The sequence below is a fragment of the Natator depressus genome, chromosome 2 (assembly GCF_965152275.1).
Source record: "Natator depressus isolate rNatDep1 chromosome 2, rNatDep2.hap1, whole genome shotgun sequence".
NCBI classification, from domain to species: domain Eukaryota; kingdom Metazoa; phylum Chordata; order Testudines; family Cheloniidae; genus Natator; species Natator depressus.
Window position 1 is genome coordinate 230,497,643 of NC_134235.1, and position 22,487 is coordinate 230,520,129.

The 22,487-nt window shown below is 42.0% G+C and overlaps 1 protein-coding gene across 6 annotated transcripts in view; it reads left to right on the plus strand.

Moving 5' to 3' along the window:
- The window catches only part of GAD2 (glutamate decarboxylase 2), a 55,172-nt gene that overhangs the window by 4,591 nt on the left and 28,094 nt on the right, over nucleotides 1–22,487 (plus strand). Inside the window, exons 1-4 of one of the 6 annotated variants that reach the window (XM_074946107.1) lie at nucleotides 759–1,125; nucleotides 4,561–4,651; nucleotides 5,511–5,623; nucleotides 11,342–11,457. In XM_074946107.1, the coding sequence (XP_074802208.1) occupies nucleotides 774–1,125; nucleotides 4,561–4,651; nucleotides 5,511–5,623; nucleotides 11,342–11,457 (672 nt within the window). In that variant the 5' untranslated portion in view covers nucleotides 759–773. Of the gene's footprint in view, nucleotides 1–758; nucleotides 1,126–3,266; nucleotides 3,334–4,560; nucleotides 4,652–5,510; nucleotides 5,624–11,341; nucleotides 11,458–22,487 lie in introns of those variants that run through there. The other 5 variants (XM_074946109.1, XM_074946106.1, XM_074946110.1 and 2 more) reach the window with 5 other exon arrangements.

A 22,487-nucleotide genomic window follows, 5' to 3' on the forward strand; every position in this document is an offset into this window, starting at 1 on the left:
CTTCAAAATAATGTTACTGTTTCTGTTGTGCCATATAAATGTGGGGACATTTTCCCGTTTGTAATTAAAATAGACAGAAGAATGATACTTTAAATGATATTTTAAAAGTTCAAATGACTGCAGTGACCATTTTAAAAGTTAAAGCATTTTTTAAAAAATTAAAAATAAAGCTGTTTGCTCGGGCTTCTTTTAGTTTCACCAGCAAGTGGTCAAGCTGGTACCCTGGTTTTACAAGAAAACTGGAGCAAGGGAATGCAACTCCAGACACACTTTGTGTGTGATTATATTTTAAATGGTGCCTGAAAGAAATATGATGTATTGGCCCAGGGCTCTCCATGTCCACTCAGTATCTCTCATCAGGAGTGTCGTGCCCTCTGCATTCTTCCAAAAGGTCCGGCATGCCGGAGCAGCCGCACGAACCTGGCAGCGAGATGTCGTTTGCACGTCTCACGTGTCCATGCCTGTATAGTTATTACCTGGCTCGTTTGAATAGTCATGCTAGTTAGCCTCTTCAAACCAGGGTCATTTCGCTGCTATTGGTAGGAGCTATTGCACACGAATCTCAGGCTGGCGCTACGTTTGCACCAAAGCCCTTGTCCGTGTGTGACGCGCTTGGAGTCGTACGCCGAAGTGGTTGCAGTTGCAGGGGAACGGGTCGCTGTGCCATGACCCCAGGGTGTAAAAAACAGCGCGCCTGACAGCCCTGGGCAGTATCAGGCCGCTGCCGAACGCGCGGCGGGGCTTGGAAACAGTAACTTGCCGGAGTGTTCGTCATGCCTCTGGCGTGGCCCAGCAGCGCCCCGGAGAAACAGTCTCCAGTGTACATCTCCGGGCGTAATAAACAAAGGCACCGGCCCCCGCTCAGCCTCGGCACAGAGCGCCCCGTGGGGAGCGCACCGGGCAGTCCGAGCAGGGCACGCGCTTCGCTCCAGTGCGCTTTCTGCTCGGGGTGTAGGAGCGAAGGCCTGGCCGCCGGACCGCGGCTCGGCTCGCCCTCGGAACGGGATCCCGACGCTTCCGCCCCGAGCCTCAGAGCTCGCTTGCTCCGCTGGGGAGACCATCTGCCGAGGCAGGAAGGCCCGCCCGCCTCCCTGCTCAGCCCCGCACGCCAGCCTGGCAGATCAGGTACAGCCAGGCTCCCGGCGGTGGGCTCCTCTGTCTTGCCAACCGGAGGAGCCGTGTATTTTAGCAGCCGCCGCTTGGCAGAGAGGGTTCAAAACACCTGTTCCGAGCTGCTGGGTCAATGTAGCATGCGATCCTTGAGCCAATGCCCTGAAGCCGCCTTGGGGTCTTTCTCTAAGCGGAGGCGACGTGCTTGCTAATGGACCCGAGGAAACAATTGGTAATAAACTATTGAATTGATCAGTGGAGCCTGCTATCCTGCTCAGGTTTCCCAGGCTTTATTCGTGGGAAAGCGGATTTGGCTCTTCTCCCGTTGTTTACTCTATGGGCTGATTATCAATATTAAAAAGTCACTGTGTATTGCTTAATTGCGATTGGTTAGATATGTCACGTGGTATTTCCCCCTGCTTCTTGACTGGGTAAGTGCGTCGGTACAGGTTCGTCTGGTCCGAATTCTTATGTTTGTTCAATTAAACTTCAGCTTCTGGGAACACTGGTGTATGCAGCGTTGCAATTCATTTCCAGAGTTTGCTGAAGTTTTAAAAGTAGTGGAAATTCCAGACAGTGAGCAGACTAAGGACTAGTCACTAGTGTTTGTCCAGCGTTGCTTTTGGTCAGTGCTGTTTGCTAGTTAGCAGGTAGGAAATACAGAAGGTTCATGAAGGTGGCCAGAGCAGATTGATTGACAAAGCTGAATGAATACCAATGGCTTTTGTGTGTGTGTGTGTGTGTGTGTGTGTGTAGCTATTGAAAATACAGTTAGTATTAGAGGGCAACAGAAAACTGTAAATAAATAACAGAGAATGCAAAGGGTGAAAGAGCTGCCAGCTGGGGATGTCAGTGCTCCGGGGTTATGTTGCTGGCTTTGACTGTGGCTCACTGTGTTACCATGGGCACATCACTTACATCAATTTGTCCATCTGTAAGATTAGGATAGTACTGGGACTTCCCTATTTCACAGGTGTGCGTTGCAGCTTGATTAGTGTCTGTAGAGTGTGTTGGGTGACAGAGAAATATGTCCAAATTATCTATTTTTAAATTAATAAATCCAGCAGACAGTGGTATTCTCCTGTTTCCCCTTGAACCCACCCCAGATTTGGATTGCTTTTAGTCCCCTCCTCCTTCAGTTAGTTGCAAAACAATGTTGATAGCCGTGCACTGAGGTAGGAGAGCACTATGCTACCGCTTTTTCCTAATTCCTCAAGCAAGATCTGCTTTTTGGTCATGTGGGTTCCACAGGTTTAAATGAGGGTAGAGTTTATTTCAGCCATCCAACAGGGTGAAAGAACTTTACAGTCTCTCTAGGACCTTAAGCAGTCCCAATAATAGAGAAATCCAAGCGTCTATAATTAGAGTCAGCTTATCACCTCTCCTGTTATACGTGGAGAGCAGGGCCCAAATTTTGCTGAAGCGATGGTGAGTGAACGCATCATTCTCCCTGCCCCCCAGGATATCCCTGTGAGAAGGCTGTATGCATGCAGGACTCTGTGGTTTTGAAGGGAGTGTGGGTGAGCCAGCACCCGGTAGAGCTCTGGAAGATCCTGTCTCTGCAGCATCACCCCCTGATAACCTGTGGGAATTTCCCCAGGTCCCTAAATAAGTGAAATAACTAAATAACTAAATAAGTTCTGTCAGTGCAACTTACAGAACATCCTGTTCCACACTATCAGACATCGACAAAGGGCAGGGGTTGTTTGGCCCAGCTGTGGACGAGGGAAAGGTTGAGCACATGGTTCCTCGGGGAGCTGTGCTGCTATGGGAGACTGGAGATAGGGATTGGCAAGAGACACTGGTCTCTGCAGAAATGCACCAGAACTCTGTTATTCTGCAGGATTTCCCCATAGACTCCCAGCTGGACCCCCATGGGGTTTCCGAGACTTTCTGTGAGTTTTCCTGAGGGAGGACATGATTTGACCCTTAATGTTGAAAGCTACCACAGAACAGCACATTTTCGCTGAGGCGGGAATTCACTTGTTGGCGGAGAGCCTGAGCAAGGTCCTCCCACATTGCTGAATATCTGTGGTATCCTTGTGTGACTGGAGCCATAATGGGGAGTTCCGAAGCCCCCTGAGCATTAGGGGGATAGGCTCTGTGCCAGCTGCAAAGATAGAGGGAAGCATTGATGATTGACCAGAGAAAGGGGTCATGGATCTGTACCAATGGTACCAATCTGTACCAATGTACCAAGGGTCAGCAATCCTTGCATAAAAGGTGTGTGCTGCTATGTCCCTGGATTATGGGATGGGAGGAATTGGATTTTGTTTCCAACTACCAATTCACGCTTACTTCCAGCCACAAAGCCCAGTTACTCAGCCTTTGTGTGCTGTGAGCTGGGGGGGCATGTGGGTAATTCTCGGCACAATTCTTTTAGCCATGTGTATGTGCCTGATAACAGACCACGAGAGACTAGGAGATAAGATTTCTCTTGTTTTTTGTTTGCATTTCCTCAATCACCCTGTTGTATTTTATGTTTCCCATGTGGTCAGTACCAGTCTGCAGTCCTTGGGTTAGGACAGGTGTTTTCTAAGCAGGAACGCTTTGCTTTGAATGAGATGATATTTACGTAATTGTTAATCTTTCAAAATTCTTGCTGGTTTGCAAAGCCATGTAACTCTAAACAGGAGGGCAGGACATGACTAGTCAAGTGAGCTCTAATGAGTTATTTGTATTCCCAGTTTTAATAGCTCTGGGCATATTTTTGAAATAAAATATCTGACAGGAGGTTAGAAAAATCCAGAAGTCGGCGAGAGAAATCTTGTAAATGGACTACTCAGCGCATTGAATATATTTTCATGCATCATTCCGACATAGCTACAATGTTCCCTTTCGTCAGGTTTATTTAAAATCACAATTACTAGGAAGCTCTGTTATTTATAATTGTATGCTGACAGCGAAGAAATGCCCAGTATTACCACAGTCCATGCCATATTTGCACAATCATCAGCCTCTGAGTCATGTTCAAAGCAATCAGCAAAGTGTTCCATTTTCTCATTTTGCCCTGTCTTTTATAATCATTAGCCATTCATCACTGATGTTGTTATAAGCAGTGGCAAGCGCCTCAGATGGTGTGCTGTGCATGCCTTTCAAATGTAGCCCAAGCAAAAGCACAGTCAGTGACAACATGTGACACACATGCAGGGGCAAACAGCTATTTGAGTGCAGCAGCATCATGCTAATTTTCAATACAAATGGCAAGAGCAATAGAAAATGATAGAATTTATAATTCCTAGCTCTACTTCATTGTTCCTGTTTTACTTATTTTGAAATAAGAAAGGGGAAAATAATCTCCCCATTACAAAAGATCTGTTGTTGTTGTGTTTCACACATTGATGATGCTTGTCCATTGTGTAAAAATCCTGAGATAAATACACCAATCAGTATTGAGCAATTTCATTCTGCTTCCTCAGACTTCTGATACATTTTTTCCATTTTATGCAGGGCATCCTAGATATTTCAATCAACTTTCAACTGGATTGGACATGGTTGGATTAGCTGCAGACTGGCTGACATCAACAGCAAATACTAATATGTAAGTAGCTGAATTTGCCACTATCATTATCTAGGCTAATTTTAAAATTAGATTCCGCAGTATTTGCTGTAGCTGTAGGTAAAAGAAAGCCTTTTATGTGAAACTAGCAGGAAAATCATTTGTCTGCCTTTTAAATTTTAATACAGCCAGCATGTTATTTTAAAACTGTTTTGTATGTTGTCGCCCATAAAAAAAATCACATAAATAAAATGACAGCTCTGATAAAATTCCTGCAAATGAAAGGGGAAATAGTTTTGTATTTTGCAAACATAAATAAGTAAAATGTGAAATGGAAACACAAACAGCTGTTGTTCTATAAATAGACTTGCTTACCAAAGAACCCGACCTTGCAATCTGGACTCCGGTGGGTTAGTGCCATTGGTTTCAGTGGGACGAGCCAAGTGGCGAAGGGCTGCAGGGTCAGCCCCAAAGTTTATTGCTAAGGCTCCAGGCCTACAAAGTGTGGTATGCTCATGATTTTCTTTGTGCACTGTGTCCCATTGACTTTATTTGCATGTGAAGTGAAAGGCCTTGTTCTGGTCAATAGCTCTTGAAGGCATGGTAATAATGTGAGCCCCTGTCCTGCAGGAAGCTGAGCAAGCTCCACTCCTGCTGAAGTCAATGGGAGCAGAGTCCTCCGCACCTCACAGGTGTGGGGTTGTAAACAGTTAAACTTCAAGGCAGAAAGAAAGTAATCAAATATACTGCAAAATATAGTTCTCTGCACTATATGCTTATACAGTATATATACATAATATGGATGCAGGGTTTGACAATGGAAACAATTGTGTAGATATTTTAAGTAGTAAATTAATGTTTTAAATAAAAAGAATAAAATATGGCCATTACTACATTTCAGGTTCACCTATGAAATTGCTCCAGTGTTTGTACTTTTGGAATATGTCACGCTAAGGAAAATGAGAGAAATGATTGGCTGGCCAGGGGGCTGTGGCGATGGGATATTTTCACCTGGTATATGACATTTCAAGCTTTCTTTGTGTTTCAGACTATACTGTGACAGACCTCATAACTAATCTAGCTAAAGAGTCAATACAGTAAAATCCACAGTTTCAAGAGGTCACTCACTAATAACAACCGCTGTCCTCTGTTGGATAAAAGTACTGCATATTTATGAAATTCAGGGATGTGATTATTAGGGATTTTAATGTCTGTCACTGTTGAATACTCCCTTCAAGCAAATTATGCTGCATTATGAACAGCAATAGTGGTACATGGAAAACATAATCGGAAGAGACATTTGCCCTGCAGTTCTGCTATGGTCCTACTTCCTTATGGATTACATAAAATAAAATAATATAGTATTACTAATGAGATAGAGAAACACTCTGATGCCCTCCATCATTACAGTAGAAATTTAAGTGAGCAGGAAAATGTAGCATCCCTATCAGTAAATACAAAGCCTGGCCAAGATCCTGCAAATCCTTATGTATACGAATAATTTTACACAGGTGAGTTGTCCTATTGAGTTCCATGGGACTGCTCATGTGAGTAGTTATTCAAGTGTGCAAGTGCTTGCAGGATCAGAGCCCTAGCTTCTTCGAGGCAAATCAATAAGTCAAGAAATGAGTATGATTAACTACAGAGGAATCATTGTCAGTGCCAAGCACTATTTCCCTGAGACGTCTCATATTTTCAGCATGCCATTTAATCTTTTGCATTACACTCTTCTTCACTTCCCATTTTACTCTGAAACTTTATTATTTAAAATTACGTATGTATTTATCTCCCAAAGCTACAGAAACTATCCAGAAAAGGGACAAAGACTTAGCACCGTATAGATTACCTTTGTCAATTTCACAACAACAGCATGACCTCTGGGGGAGGAATCTGGTCTGGAAAGAAAGGTTCAGTGGCCTCACGGGGTGCGGGGGGGAGGGGGGGGGGAAGATGTTTTGACTATCACCCGATGAGTAGACTGCACAGCTAATCATCACAGGTATTTCTGAGCCCCCCCCCACGTACACTGAGTGTGAAGTTCATTCCTGTGCAGAGGACCAGTGCAAAGCCCACCTCACATGCCACTCAAGAGGGCTTAAGTATGCTCTTGGGCCTTGTTCCGGTCCTTTGCACAGGGGTGAATTTCAAACATAGTGAGAGCGGGAAATTTATATTACTTATTATTAATGAGCATTTAAATAGCACTATATGAATCTGACCTAATTCCTACTGAAGCAGGGGGAGTTTTGTTCCATAATGCACAAGGACCTGCTGCTGTTCGTGGGTATTATTGTGCCTGCTCACAGCCAAAGCACTTCACATACAGAATGTGAAAACCAGAAGGGGGTTAAGTAGGCAAAGTGAGAGACTGTAAACTGCAGTGCGATCAGCAATAGTGTACCGATAGGAGCAATTCCTTGATTACACTATCGTCACTTTCCTTCTCCTGACATAAGGAGGGAGGACTGGATTGTGCCTTGCTGAAAGTCAATATTATACATGGCTCTACAGCTATTTGTAGACTATGGGTCAAATTCAGCCTGGACTATGTTGGTTCAATTCCCATGGAAGACTCTGGACCAAATCAACTGTAGTGTAATTTACATGTTGGATGTTAAGGTGGTCAGAGAATGAGTATAAGTGTTAAAGATGTGTAGCTTGCACTGATTTGACATTCGGTGGGTTAGCAAAGCAAGTGTAACATTCAGCAAGTGGCAAATGAGGTGGATTAGCAATCAACAAGAGGGTATTATTGTTTTGTTTGTATCATGGTAGTGCCTGGAGGCTCCAATCAAGCTCATGGCCTTGTTGTATGAGGCACTGTGCAAACATACAGTGAGAGACAAGTCCCTGCCCCAAAGATCTTACAATCTAAATAGAAAAGACAGACAAAGAATGAGAGGGGAAACGGAGGCACAGAGTGGTGAAGTAACTTGCCCAAAGTCATATAGCAGGTCTGTCGCAAAGTTGAGAACAGAAGGCCATTAGACAATGCTGCCTCCTCTAAGACAAGCAAAGATAAGATGAAGCAAAGGGAATCTGCAACCAGGTACCACTTAAACCCACTCACGTCTATTTTCTGACCAACTTTACACTCAATGTGCAACTTACACCATTGTTTATATCACATCTGAATTTGTCTCATTGCCTCTAAAAGCTTCCTCTAGGTCAGAGGATTTCACCATGTCATGGTGCCATACTAGTTAACAGTATGTCCTACTAACTAGCTGTATTCTGCTACTCTAGGTTTCATTTGTGGGGTGCTCATTGTTTCTGCTTTGCATACAATCCCTTCTTCTACACCTGAGATATACTGTATGGTTGTGTTTGCCTTTTAGCTAATTTTTCTCTGCACAGCACTACTAATCAGGAGGTGGCACGAAGAAAAATGCTGTCTCTGGTTAGGGAGTTATTGAGGCTGTGTGTACAGTGTTTGCATTCACAATTAGAGCTGGCCAGGAATTTTCTGATGAAATATTTTTGCATCAGAAAACATTGAGTAGTCAAAACCAAAACTGCCTGTGGGAAAGGATCAGTATTGATGAATTTCCTGATTTGAGAAATAATTGGAAAAAAAGTTTTGTAATTGTCAAAACAAGACACTTCAACACTTTCAAAACAAAAAGTTTCATTTTTCAGTGTGAAACTATGTTTTGTTTTAAAATTTTTGTTAATTTACATCAAAAAAAATTTTTAAATGTAAAAGGTCAAAACTGAAAAGAAAAATTTCAGTGGACCTGATCTAATTTTTTTTCTGATGATCTGGTCTCAAAATGTTTTAAGATTTCACTTTTTTTTTCCCCATGATTCAGGATGGAAAAAATTTTGAAATCTCGAAAATTCTTGTGGGGTAGGAAAACCATTTCCCACCAAGCTTTTAATCACAACTAATAAAACAACTTTATAGAGTCTAAAGACTTTCTTTAATTGTTCAAACTACATGATGGAGCAGCCCTGTTGGAGTGTAAAGAAGCCTAGTACAGAAAAGAGGATTAATAGCAATACTGCTTGGACAGTACAAGCCAATGGACAAGGCAATATCGATGTGGATGGTAATTAGGCATATCCTTATTGCTAGATTAAAAGAGTAGCACATTTAGGTAGAGGGCCTGTTTCAGTTATGAAGTCTGGTAGGTGGTTATATGAGGTGGAGTGACCCACAAAACATACACCCAACTGGAGAAATCCTGGCCCCACTGAAGTCAGTGGAAGTGTTGCCATTGATTTCAGTGGGGCCAGGATTTCACCAAATGGGTCAAATTCTGGAAATATGCCGTTTAGCCACAAAAACAAGGCAGCACCCCTATGTATAGTCCTCCTATGTCCAAAATAGGAATCTTCCTTCCCTGTGCAGAGGAGAAACTAGCTTCAGGGGAAAAGGAGGAGTTGTGGGTAGGGGCTCCACAATCCCTGGTTTTATGGAATGCACATATACACACTGGTCATCTGGAATGTAGTCTTGTATCATTCATATATGATTTCTGATCAGAGCAGATTACTTGTTTATACTGTAATTCACACTTCTTAAGAAGCAGTAGTTACTGTGCCAGATCTGCTTGTTTCGGCAATAGTCAAAACCATCTTTGTCTTTTTCTCTACGTCAGGGTACTGTACCATCCCCTTTTAGTTCTAATCCCTGCATCTCCAAATGAAAGAATAGTTTTTATATAAAGCTCTCACTGCTGTGAAGAAAAGTCTCTAACTCTATCCATTCTCTGCAATTGACCATATACAGACCTGATTTTGAGCTGTACTTTTGCAGGTGTCTTTGGCACCCACAATTAATTATGGGCATAAAAATGTGTCTGCAAAAATGAGAGCCTAGGCTGAGGCCCATTAATAAATGTAATTCTAAATGGCTAAACAATAAAGGGAGTGATAGAAACAGTCCGTTGATGTAGGAACTCCTACATTCTAAACTTGCTGTTGACACTAATTCCATTTGTTGCCTTAGACAAGTTATTTAGACCAAATTTCTAAGACTCAGCTGCCTTAATTTAGGCATATAATTCTACAGTTAGGCAACTGAATACTTTAGGCATGTAAATTTGGCCTTAACCTCCCTGCTTCAATTTCTTTGTTTGTAACAATGAGCATTAAAATACCTACATACCTCACAATGGGTTGTAAAGAATAAATCATTTACAAGCCTGCTTCTGCTCTCACACCAGTTTGATACCGGTGCAACTCCATTGACTTCAGTGGAGCTAATCTTAATTTACACCAGTGCAAGTGAGATCAGAATGAAATTCACGTCTTATAAAGACTGAAGATTAGTCTTAATTTAAAGAAAAACCCTGAACTAGAGTACCAGTTAGAAAGGGAGATACAAGCACAATTCTTGGCGTACAGTGGAATAGTATACATAACTCCTTGTTCACTGTAACAAAAAGAAAAAGCCAAAACAATGTGAAATTTACCAGACAAAGCCCCAGCTGGTGTAATGTGATGTAACTCCATTGAAGTCAATGGAGTTACCCTGATTTACACTTGCTTACAATCTGCCCCACCATTTTTAAACCTAAAACATAACAATTAAGCAGATACAGAACTATTGTAAAACCTGCAGCCGGGGTGCATTATATCCCATAGTAACAATGGGTTGTTAGGCTATATCCAGGCTATATATATATATCTTGCTGAACTACAGGTCCATTTTACCGAGCTTTTAAAAAGAAAAGAAACCGAAGAGCACCCTTTTACTGTGTTTCTTGTGTCTAAATTGTTTAATCTAAGCATTAGCAACTGAATTATGTAGATCAAAACATAGTTCAGCTCTAGACAAAGTGTATCAATCTGACACTTGAAACTGATATTTTTAATCAATGTATGAAAATAATTTTGATGGAATATTGTTAGAGAAATTTAATCCCTCCCCATCCCCCAACCCCACTGTGGAAAAAAAATCCTTTCAGAGGGCAGGGTTGGGAATAGATTTTAAAATAAAAAAAGCAATTGTTGGACTGATGTTCTTTTCTTTTCTTCTTTTTCTGGTTGCCCTAATGCTTTGACCTGGTGGTATATCCAGGACACTGGATTTGGGACAGATGCTGGAGTCTTTGAGGGCAGAGAGTATGTCTCTCTTATGTGCCACTTGGCAACTTTCCCTGTGATGGTTTACATGTTGAAAAAAGAAAAGGAGTACTTGTGGCACCTTAGAGACTAACCAGTTTATTTGAGCATGAGCTTTCGTGAGCTACAGCTCACTTCATCCGATGAAGTGAGCTGTAGCTCACGAAAGCTCATGCTCAAATAAACTGGTTAGTCTCTAAGGTGCCACAAGTACTCCTTTTCTTTTTTCTTTTTGCGAATACAGACTAACACGGCTGTTACTCTGATACATGTTGAAAGAGACCCTTTGCCTTCTCACATATGGGGTCAGAGCATCACATAAGAATACAAATTAGCAGCATGTGCAACTGTTCTTAGGAAAGAGATGGGTATGTTTGGAGAATGGGGGGAAGTGGCACCCAGGAATGGGGAGAGGGCAGAAACCCCATGACCCCATTTTGGCCAGCTTAACTTTTCACATGCGTCCTTACCTTGGGGCGTGGGAGGGGTGTTAATAGATCCATTTGGTCTATGCCCCCCAATTAGAGGAACAATGAGCAAGAACCATTCATGCTCCCTTGCCTATGAACTTGAGTTGGAAAAACTGTAACAAGAGTGTTTGTATTAAAATGATGTTAATAATGCATAGAAAAAATAACAGTGTATTACTGTGGACTCCAGGTGGTGCCATATCTAACATGTATGCTATGTTGATTGCACGTTTCAAGATGTTCCCAGAAGTCAAAGAGAAAGGAATGGCAGCTATTCCCAGGCTGGTTGCCCTCACCTCAGAGCATGTATGTGTTTCTATTTTATCCAGTTTGTTAAACTTCTTTTCTTAATTAAACCAGGACAGAAAGAATACCCTAGCAAGGGATTTGTAGCTACCTGGCTTCATTTCTGTTATACTCTCACTGGTAATAAAAAGGGGTGGCTTCTTGTTACATGAAGGGATATACTGAATGCTTGATATTGAAATGTATGATATTCTAAAGCAAGATCTATAAATCACTGTGTCTTTCTGGCTTTCACTTATATCAGTGTAAATTTTACTGTGAAATCCAGTGTGACTGAGCTCAGAATCAGGCTCTATAACACTCTGGCAGTGATTTCTCTGTTTATATTGCTCTAACAGAAATAGCAAGTCTCTGTAAATCCAAACATCAGTAGCTGACACTGTTCCTACTGTAATTTAATAACAATGTGATAACGTACATGAAGACAGTGATATTTAAATGCCATCCATGCAGTAGAATAAATATCAGATCTATGCTTGCTGCTGAACATGGGGGGTAGGCTGAGTTTACCATTGATTTATCAGCATGAACCAAACCCTGAGTCCAGCTTCTTTGGCAATAAGGGATGCATATGCCCTAGGCACTTGCATAAACTGGCTGTGCACTGAGCTGACCAGTGCTAGGATGAGGGGAGGTGGCTTCACACATAGGATGGGTGAGGGGAAAAAAACGCCCCGTGTGTGGGAGAAGTAGTGAGTTTCCCACTCCTGTCTCTCCCCATGGTGGAATTTTCTTGGCTTTAGCACTGTATTAACCTCCCCATGTAGGGGAAGAGGGTGGAAAGAGAAGACAGGTCATGCTCCCCCTCTAAATTTCCCTCCAGGTGACTGCTTTAAGCCAAGGAGGAACCTTTGCCTGCAAGGGCATCAGCAGGGGCACTGCACATGCTCAGTGGCTCCCCAGGCCTCATCCTCAAAGACATCAGTGCCATATGTGGCAATGTGAACAGTCAAAGTTGGGGTGTCCACCATTGGGAAGGATGAAGGGTTAAGTGGCCTCAAAGCTGCTACATGGATGTCTGCAGGGAAGGTCTCTTTCAGGATCTGTGTTTGCTCCCACGTCTGCAGAGACTAGATGGTCCTGCAGGCTCCATACAGCAGAGCAGCTGGGCTAAGAATTTGGCCCCACAGCAATCAGAGAGAAAAATAATCCATAAAATAATAATGACTATCCAAAAAGGCCAATAGAAAACCAGGAACCCAGCAAATTCTTACAAACAAGATTGTTTAAAATAATAATTCCCTCTGGTCACTATGTAATCTAACAATATTTCATAGAACTGGAACAGTAAACAATGAATCAAATCTTACTATCAGTCTCAAAATAATGAAATGAGTCTTAACATCATTGAGTTTTCATGCTAAGGGGCAGGAATATTGCTACTTAAAGTGACTAAAATGTATTCCAAAGTCAAGTGTGTTGTTAAGGCCACAGTATGTAATATAATCCCTGAGAGCCGATAGTTATATTTATTAAATGGTCTTAAATTACAGTTATTGCCCCTTCCACAAAACAGCTGCAAAACCACAGATAACAATGCAGAATCCCAGTTTCCAGGGATCAAACTATACCCTGTGAACTATAGTTTCCCACAAAATATCCAGTAGTATGCCTTTTAGGATATTGCTTGATGAAACTGAGTTATTTGAGTCCTCTAACCCTTAGTTCATTACACAAAACTTGCAGGTTTGGGTGCTTTATTTATTTATTTTAAAGTATAATAGAAACGGTTCCAGAAATGTCATAGTCCCAGCGGCATAATCCTATTTAGAATAGAAGTGTTGTTCAGAATCAGAACAGACACGGGAATTTTTGGATGTCAGTTAGCACACCCAACTGGCCACCTTGTCCATGTAATACAATTCAACCTGATGTTAACTTCTTTTTGATTCAGCAACATGCCATTATCAAGCAGTGTTGCTACAGGGCAAGCATTCCACACACTCTGCCCATCTATTTGTGTTTATGATGGAATAGTAAACCCAGGTATAAAATTGCTGTATATCTTTAGGTGAATAAAGATGGTGTGTCTGGAAAAGTAAAAATCCAACAGGAGCAAATCCAAGACAATAATATCAGCACAAGCAGTCGGAGTCAGTTCTCATTTTCACCAACATAAATTTGGAATACCTCCATTGTTACATTAATGGAGTTACTCCAGGTTTACACTGAAATCACAGTTTGGCCCCTTGAGCCAATGAATATTCAGCCATCTAGTGTATGCTTCAGTTAGAAGACCCTTTGTATTCTGTACAATATTATGACATACTTTTGACTCTGCATCACTTCTATTCCATCCCACCATTTAGGACACTGCTATAGCTAACCTACAACTTTATGGGTCAAATTCAGCCCTGGTATAGCTCTATTAAGATGCACTTGCTTACACCAGGGTTAAATTTAATGTTATATATTTACTGGCACAGCTTTCTAGAGCCAAATGCTGATCTCATTTGCACTAGATGTGGAGTAACTCCCTTCAAGTCAATGATGCTGGTTTGAGTCTGGTGTAAGAGAGAGGAGACCTTGTAAATGGATCCTTCATAGGTAAAAATCCTGGATGTCACCCATTATATTCCATTTTTATATAACTTTGCAAACCCAATGAAAGTCCAAGACTTAGAGCCACTTCCTTGGTTCCATTATGTCTGCTTTGTGCTGTTCTGGCAATGAAAAGCAGACTGAACACTGCTTTAAGTGTTTAGCTAAGGTGTTTGCTTACGTACTGTAGGGAGCATTGCATAGGCCAAGGAAAGTGGGGATGCCCCAAACACCTTTGTGGTGCATCAATTCCCATGTGTCAGAACAATCCCCTGGGGACCTTGGCATTTGGCACAACTTAGAGCAGCCCTATGGTTTCTATAAATTGCTTCTTGGGACTGGACTGTCACCTCAGGATCAGGTGTGTGTTGTTCCCACCGCCTCCCCGCTAAGCTGAAGTTGACATCAAATGCCTGGTCCTGTAGATCTGGTCCCAGGTGTATATTTGTGCACACTCCAAAGCAAATTGTTACGTATATGATGCAAAATGAGAACAGTATTTTGCCCGTATTTGTCCATATAGCCTCGCAGTTGCACCTTATACTGTAACTTTGGGCCAGATTCCTTTTTCAGTTACACGTGTTTAAATGCAAAACTTTTGATCTGAAAATCACTGGGCTCTAAATACAAAAATAAAAAGTTACAGTGAAAAAAACCAAGTTAATGGTATTTCCCCTTATTCAACCAAATAGTAGAAGGATAAAGAAAAGAGACGCTAAAGATAAACACCTGTGGATTGTTCTAAGCTCATTCACATTGGCTTCACACCACGTTTGTTCCATTGATTTCAGTGGAATTACACTAATATAAAGTGAGATCAGTCCCAGGCTCTCAGCCATTACAATGATTTAAGAGTATGTAAGTAAATATCCTTCTTTGTTCCACATAATGCAAACTCAGATTTAAGAAGGGTATGAAATCCAGCTAGATTATTTGCTGAGTCAGCTCACGGAGGAATGCATGGCCTAGGGTCTGAGCCTGCATTTCTTGCAAACCCCAAAACCTTAGGGATCCTCAAGGACTGCAAGTTTAGGCCCTAAAAGGCTTTCACTTAATCTGTGGGCTTGAGATTAATTAAGGGCTATAGGGTCTCCTCCTAGGGTTCCAGGGATAAAAAGCAGCCATGTCTGGGCATGGGTGACAGAAGAAGAGTACTGCCTCCGCATCATCTCCTCTCCTCCAAGCCTGCAGGAGTTTGGAGGGTAAGATAGTGCTAAGTGTCAACTTACCCGTTGCCCCATTCCACTCTGCCCACGAAGGACTCAAGGAAAAATGGCAGCTAGAGTAATGACTGGCAACATGGCCCAGGGGCCCGGAAGGAGTCAGCGGGAGGCTGGGAGCCAGTGTGGAGGCACAGGGCCTCCAGAATATCCCTGGCTTCTGCACATCCTTCAGATCCATGTAGATCTGCTGATTTTAGTGGCGGACAATCTCCTTCCCTTCCTCCGCCACCCACCAGCACTTCTGCATGGGGGCAGAGGTCACCTCATGCTCCAATAGTCAAATTTGTAGGTTTGTAAGAGTCACAGAATTTCCTGTCACATGCTTGGGAGCAGCGCAGGGGATTATAGGTCTGATTACATCCATTAATTGTAATGAGGACCAAAGTTGGCACTGTAATGAAAACCATAGGGGTGGAGCTGTTCAAAACATTTTCTCCTCGATGCTTTTTTGGCTGAAAAATGATGCTTTGTCAAAGCTGAAACACTTGGCAGCATCCTAGCAATTCTGACAAAGCTTTTGCCAGAAAGTTTCTGGGGTGCAAAATGGTCACTTCCAGAGAGGGAGGAATCAACCTTTTTGATCCAAAAATGGACATTTTGATACAATTTTGTTTCACAAAAACATTCTAAAAGTTTTGGTTTTGTTCCAGTGTAATGAAAACAAATTTCCAAATCTCAAATACTGTGATGAAATGGAATTATTGTTCTTCAGCCAGCTCTCCCTAGGAGATAAGGCTCCCAGAGGTAACACGTACATGATGGTGTTTTTAGGGAGAGATTTGAGGATACTGGAAACTAGGGTTTTCATTTGGTGCCATACAGTATGAAGTTATTCCTAACCGGGATAGTTTCTCCACTAAATGCATGGCAGAGTACTTATTCCTCTAATCATGCAGAGGAAGCGGGCAGAGGTTGTGTTTTCCAACATCTAGAGAAAAGCAGCTTTGTTCCCAACATAGAAATTAAGATCAATTTTAACTCTCTGATTGCCGTTTCTTTTTTGATTACCTCATACATAAGGATTCAAAAAATTGGTGGGCTTGATTGAGGAATAACTCCATTTAAATCAATGGATTTACATCGTATACCAGCACAGAGTCCAACTGAAGTAAACGGGCTCCATATGGACATAGGAGTCCACTCATACTCAGATCAGATTGCAGGATTGGGGCCTTCCTGCCAAAAGCTCCAGCTTTGATTGCTTGGTTTCATTTTCAGACCTGTACAATTTCTCCTTGGAGCATTCCACAAATAAACCAAAGAAAACCAGGTGTTGGCCTTGGACTTCGTTGCATGAGGAAGGCTGTGTGCAGATACATTATTTGAAATATAAAAGGTAGAAATATTTGCATGTCAGGCAGAGGCAGAATTATGATAACTTATCCTCCCCTAACATTAACAAAATACCTGCTAACCTTCTAGCAGCAGCAAATATAACACCACACAAAGACACATATCTTACTTCAGTGTGTTTAGAACATTTATGTGACTATAACCAGCATGCACATACCCTGGGAGGATTCCATTTCGATACAGAATTGCAATAAATGCTACCTTTTGCTATTAGACATTTACAGTGAGTCACTCTGGTGCAGAGAGTCCACATAAGGCCCTCCACACCATTTAAACCCTGGGTGGAACTGCAGAGGGAAGCTTCTTCGTACCCTTTGTGCCATGGAGGGTGTCTCCATTAAATAGGCTAATGTGGAGAAATTGTAGGGGACGAGACTCCACACTTACACAGGAGCCATGTCCCAGAGTCTCTACATAGAGATCACAGAGGTGCCTCTAAGGTGCCACTAGTACTCCTTTTCTTTTGTCTTAGAGGGTCAACTGACACTCTTCTATCTGATAGACTGTTCAGCCTGCCCAGAGTTTGGGAGTTAATTCCCCACCCAGTTAATTCCCTTCACAAAGCTTATTTATGAATTTCCCCCTGACCAGAATAGACATGGGCATTGGGGATCAGACCATTATAAGGTTTTTTTCTTCTTCAGTTTCAGACATCCCTAATTAGGAGATGATGATTTATTAAGCCATAAAATATGCAGAAGATTGAATGTCATAATCATCTATATATTACAGCAGGGATCATGTAAGATAAGAATAAGTCACCATATATTTCAGTGTCACCGAAATTGTTAATGAACCTTTAAATCTAATTAGCAGAATGATTTCAATTCTTCATTTTTTGGAAAGGCCTGATTCTCTCATTAACGGCCCTGTAATAAATTTGTATTGTGCTTCCCACACTACAAAGTTCAATATAAAAAAAAAGGGGCACAAAAGATGATGGAGACAAACAAAGTTATTCCAAACACCCTAAGAAATTTCAGAAAGAGGAAAGAATCTCCTAGCTTAACATGTCCATTTTATGTTGGGTAATAATCTACCTTAATAAGTTGGCGTTAACAGTACTCTACCCTTCCTGCTTTTCAGCATTACATTTAAAACACTTCCCTTTCAAAAAACAAATCTAGGTTTCTCTTGAACCCTTCTTCACTCAACTGTAATCCCTTGCTGGCATAAAACATAAGTATCTCATACATCTGGAATCCCTTGCTAGGCTATCTCAAAGAATGTCACCTGTGATAAATAACTTCAGCTTCCTCAGTTTTTCCTTGTAACCTCAATTCTTCAGGGTTATCTTTGTTGCCCTCCATACACTTTCTGGAAGGCAGTGTGCTTTGTCAGCCCATTACCGGATACAGCACACTCCCTCACCTCATGTCCAGCTCCACTGCCCAGCATGTAAGGAGCATGGCTGTGCCTACTTCCAATCTCTCTTCACCACCTTCCTAACTCATATTTTCTCAGAGGGGTGTATAGGCATTCAGCCCCTGCTCTCCCCAGCCCATGACAGAATCCAAGATCTGGATAGCCACAGGGATAGGGGTGGGGCTCACTTCCTCTTCCCTTCATTGCCACACAGAACCCAGCAACACTCTAACCCAATGCTAACATAATGGGACTTAATTTCTCACCAACTCCTCTCGGCCCCCGCCAGCTAAATATGTTTAACCTTTTGGTTATCTTGTTCACCCGTGTCAAAACAGGACTGTTCCCCCAAACTGATCTGTCCACTATATTCTTGAGTGCTTTGTCCAGTTTAGTTTTAATTTACCCAAGTGACCAAGCTTCTACCTCTTCCCTAGGGAGATTAGTTTGTAGATCAGTAGTCTTCACTGTTAGGAAAGTTTTCCTAATACTCTGACTCGCTTTCTCTTTGCTCAATTTCATCCCATCACTTCTAATTAGAGCATCCAAAACAGTTTCTTCAAACACTAGTAGACCAACAAGAATGAAACAACAATTGTGCGCTCATATTTGTATATACAAGTTGAGCAGCTGCATATACAAATGAGGATTCAGAAGTGTTAATTGCAGTTGCATTTTTGTGCATAAACCTCTAGACTGATCCCCCCCCCCCCACTGTTTATCCCTGCTCTGCAGTCCCGTCAATTTGTAAGCAACTTTCAGACAAGTGAGATGCCCAGAGCTGCATGCACTTTTCTAGGTTCAGTTTCACCAGGGCTGTCAGCCTACCAATGCCTTGAAAAAGGGACAGCTAGGCTTGGCTATATTCCAGTGGTTGCTTTTGAGCATATGGTCTTAATTTTCTTCCTAGTGGTAATCCACACAAGTCAATGTTTCCTCTTTTATGGCATTCTGAAAGATTTTATTTTCTACTAGATAGAAGAGTTACAGGAGCAATTCCATTTTACCCAGTGTAGAACAATGAGCCAGTTTCATCCTTTCTGTAATGCCATTGACTTTAAAGCCAATGAATTACATTTAATGCCATGTCTTCAGTTCTTTAGCCCTTTTCTATATAACTGATATATTATACCATATAACATATAGGTGTCTTTTCACATAACACACATGTAACGTGTAGGTAAATAACTGGCTGGATGAAATCAATGATTTTCTTAAATTGGTAACATAATTGCTGGCTTTAGGGAACAGTTAATGAACTATCAGTATTTTGACACTCTTACAGTTCCCCTCTAATCTGTCTAAAGATCAACAGAGTCTTCCTGCGCTCAGGATTTTGTTCTAAGGTTCATGATGTCAATAGCCTCTTAGTGGAGTCACAGCTGCATTTTCACAGGGCTCGATGGCTGGAGTGCACATGATGACATTGCCTCAAGAGAGGTGCTGGGGAGACTGCCTCAGTGAAAACAAGCCTTCCTGGTGCTGCTCCTGCCACATGGGCAGAAGGAGGAAACTGCTTCCTCTGGTCAGCCAGGGTATCACCTCCTCCCTGCTTCCAAGGGGCTTCTGCGAACCTGCTATGGGTGCGCTTGTGTAGTTGCACAAGGGATGGAAAGCAGCTCGTTGATCACCCTTCCACTCTTGTGAAGCCGTGCCTGAAGAACCCACAATCCAGCCCTAAATCAAGAGTGGGTCCATGAATCTGCAGGAATAAAGCTCACCCTTTACTTACCTTAGCGAAAAACATTCGGGTGTGTTTCTTAACATGCACATTAAGGATTGCATGAAAAAGAGTGCAGAATTGTGACAGAGAGGGGTACAATGCCGAGCAGAACTGTCGTATGTTTGTTGGATTGAACACCATTTACCCTTTCACGAAAGAGACAACAGAACTGTGGGAAAGAACATGCAGGACTTGAGTACCTCAGTTCAGCTGTGGTTTTGACAAGCCAGACCATGCCAGTGTATAGAGTTGCATTACATGCAAACATCTATTTTTAGAACACTTGGGGCCTGATCCTGGAAGATGCTGAGTGCCTTTGGGAAGTACTGAGCACCTTCAACTCCCACTGAAGTCAGCATTTACATGCCTCGTCCCTGGGCTCCAATTCAGCCAAACTTGTAAGAACATGCTTAAATCCATTCCTATTCATCAAAGCACTTAAGCATGTGCTAAACTTCAAGCATGTACTTCAGTCCCATTAAAGTCAATAAGAGTTATACAGATGTTTAACTTTAAGAACATGATTAGTGGTTTGCTGAATAGGGATGATTTACTGAACTGGGGACCTAGAGCACAGATTGCAGGACTGGAAAACTTAATACATGATTTTGGCATAGCTGACCAGTGTACAGTGCTGGTATATTGCAGTCACATACCACAGGGGAAGTTTCAGCGATCAGTTTAACCAAGAAATATTATTACATCATTAGGAATATAGGCCTGCCATGGGCTGTAGACCCCAGGTGGACTGGCAACCGAGGAATTAATGCAGGAACTGCCAGCTAGTTCTGTGTGGCAGCCTCACCACAGCTGGGAGAATAAAAGAGCTGAGAAGCAGAGGAGTGGGGCAGCTGCCAGAGGAGCCAGCAGTCCAGAGAAAGGAGGTTCTGCCAGCAAGCTAGTGAGACGCGGCCCCAGAGTGACAACAACCCAAAGAAGGGATGACCTGAGCCACAGGCTGCAGAAGCCTACAGAACTGAGGGAGGTAGGAAGGAGCTCAGGGTACAGCAGGAGAATTGATGAGAACTGATTCTGCCTGCCTGGGTTAAGAGCCCTGAGCTGGAACCAAGAGGAGTGGGTGGGCCTGGGTCCCCCTACCTACCTCTTAACAGAGATATAAGAGCCAAAGGGGGTTCTAGGTTCCTGGAGGACAAGGACCAGATAATCCCTACCAAACATAGGGGATGTCTGTACACTCCAGTGGGACAGAAATTAACATCCCTGTCCCCGGAATAGGACTATAGAGATTGAGACAAGAAGGGCAGGCTGATTGCCCTGCCTGTCTGAGCAGAATCTGTGCAATGCCGTGTCTGACCAAAGAGTGGCATTGATGTGTTGAGGCGCAAGGACACAAGGCATCCTAGAGAACTGCTTTCATACTCCATCTGTAACTTCAGTACTTGTTGGTTCAAAAGTGATTTTGTTATGACTAACTATGACGGTCTGCAGGATTGCATTTCGAGTGCAGTGCCTAGTGGGTTAGTCTCTATCACAGTATTATCAGCATCTTTTTCATAAAATCCTTTACAAATATTTGCAATAAACACATCTCTGTTCTGCTTAGAATTGTCTTCAGGAAAGGAAAGCCTTCTTTCTACCCAATTGTATAATCCAATGAGTCAATTTCTTACATTTGACAGAGGAGAGAGAACAAACTAATTAATAAAAGCCTGTTGATTTCAGGAGTCTGATAAGTGAAGGAAAACAAATTATTTATCCTATAAGAGAAAATCCCTGTTGTAATCCTGCCAATTATGTGACTCTGATAAGACACTACTCATATAATTATTCATGTAACTTTAAGAAAAAAAATTAAGGGTTTCAAAAATCAATTATTTAATAAAATCAGCACTTTTTCATTAGTTTACTAGATCACCTAATATAACATATGCATACATTGTTCCATAAATAGCTATGTTAAGAGAATGTTTAGAATGCACAGTTCAGCCCTAAAATTCAGAAAACAATTTATTTTTCAAAATGGAAAATTTTATGCCCTGAGCACACGTTTTCATTATTTTTTTCTTTACCCACCTGTTAGTCCCACATACATGCAGAGAGTGACTCCCCAATTTTCACATCACAAGCTTATCAAGATAAAAGCCCTGCTACATATATTGCACATGCCCAACATGTAATCTTCAAAGATTCATAACTTGGACAAATCAAAACTTCTTTTCTCCAGAAAAGGCATTTCTCCTAAATGAGAGCAGATTTCAAACTGTTTGTTACTGAATATGTTAATAGTCTCAAGAATTTTTTAAATGTGTTCTCAAAAAGGGCACAACACTTGTGCTCAATTTTTTTTTTTTTTAAATTACCTTTGGTCAGAAACTAAGCACAAAAAACTTCAGCTGAAATGGTAAAGTTCTTAGTGACTGAAAAACAAGAGTTTAAAATGGAAACCATTGTGCAACCTTACATATAGTCACTTCTGCTCCTGCTGTAATTAGAGAAATGACATTAGATAATTTTACATAGTGGCAGAGTTATTTCTCCCCTGACTTATATTCTAACACCCCACTTCTTGCTGCAATCAGGCACTGCAGTCCTGCTTTCATGACATTACTAACTATTACCTCTGGGTCCCTTCCTACCGCTGTCTCCTCTAAATTAAGTCAGTTTCGTCCTCAGTTTGGCAAAACACTTAAGCATGTATGTGTGCTTAAGTGCTTTGCATGGGGTGTCATAGTAAACAATTTTCTCATCACCTCCCTGTTTTCCCAATGTACTCAAATCCTTCTGTATGGCACTCTATTGTATGCAGTACACCTGAGGTCAAGCAATTGCTTTGTGCAGTACTAGTGATTAATGCTCTTTTGGAG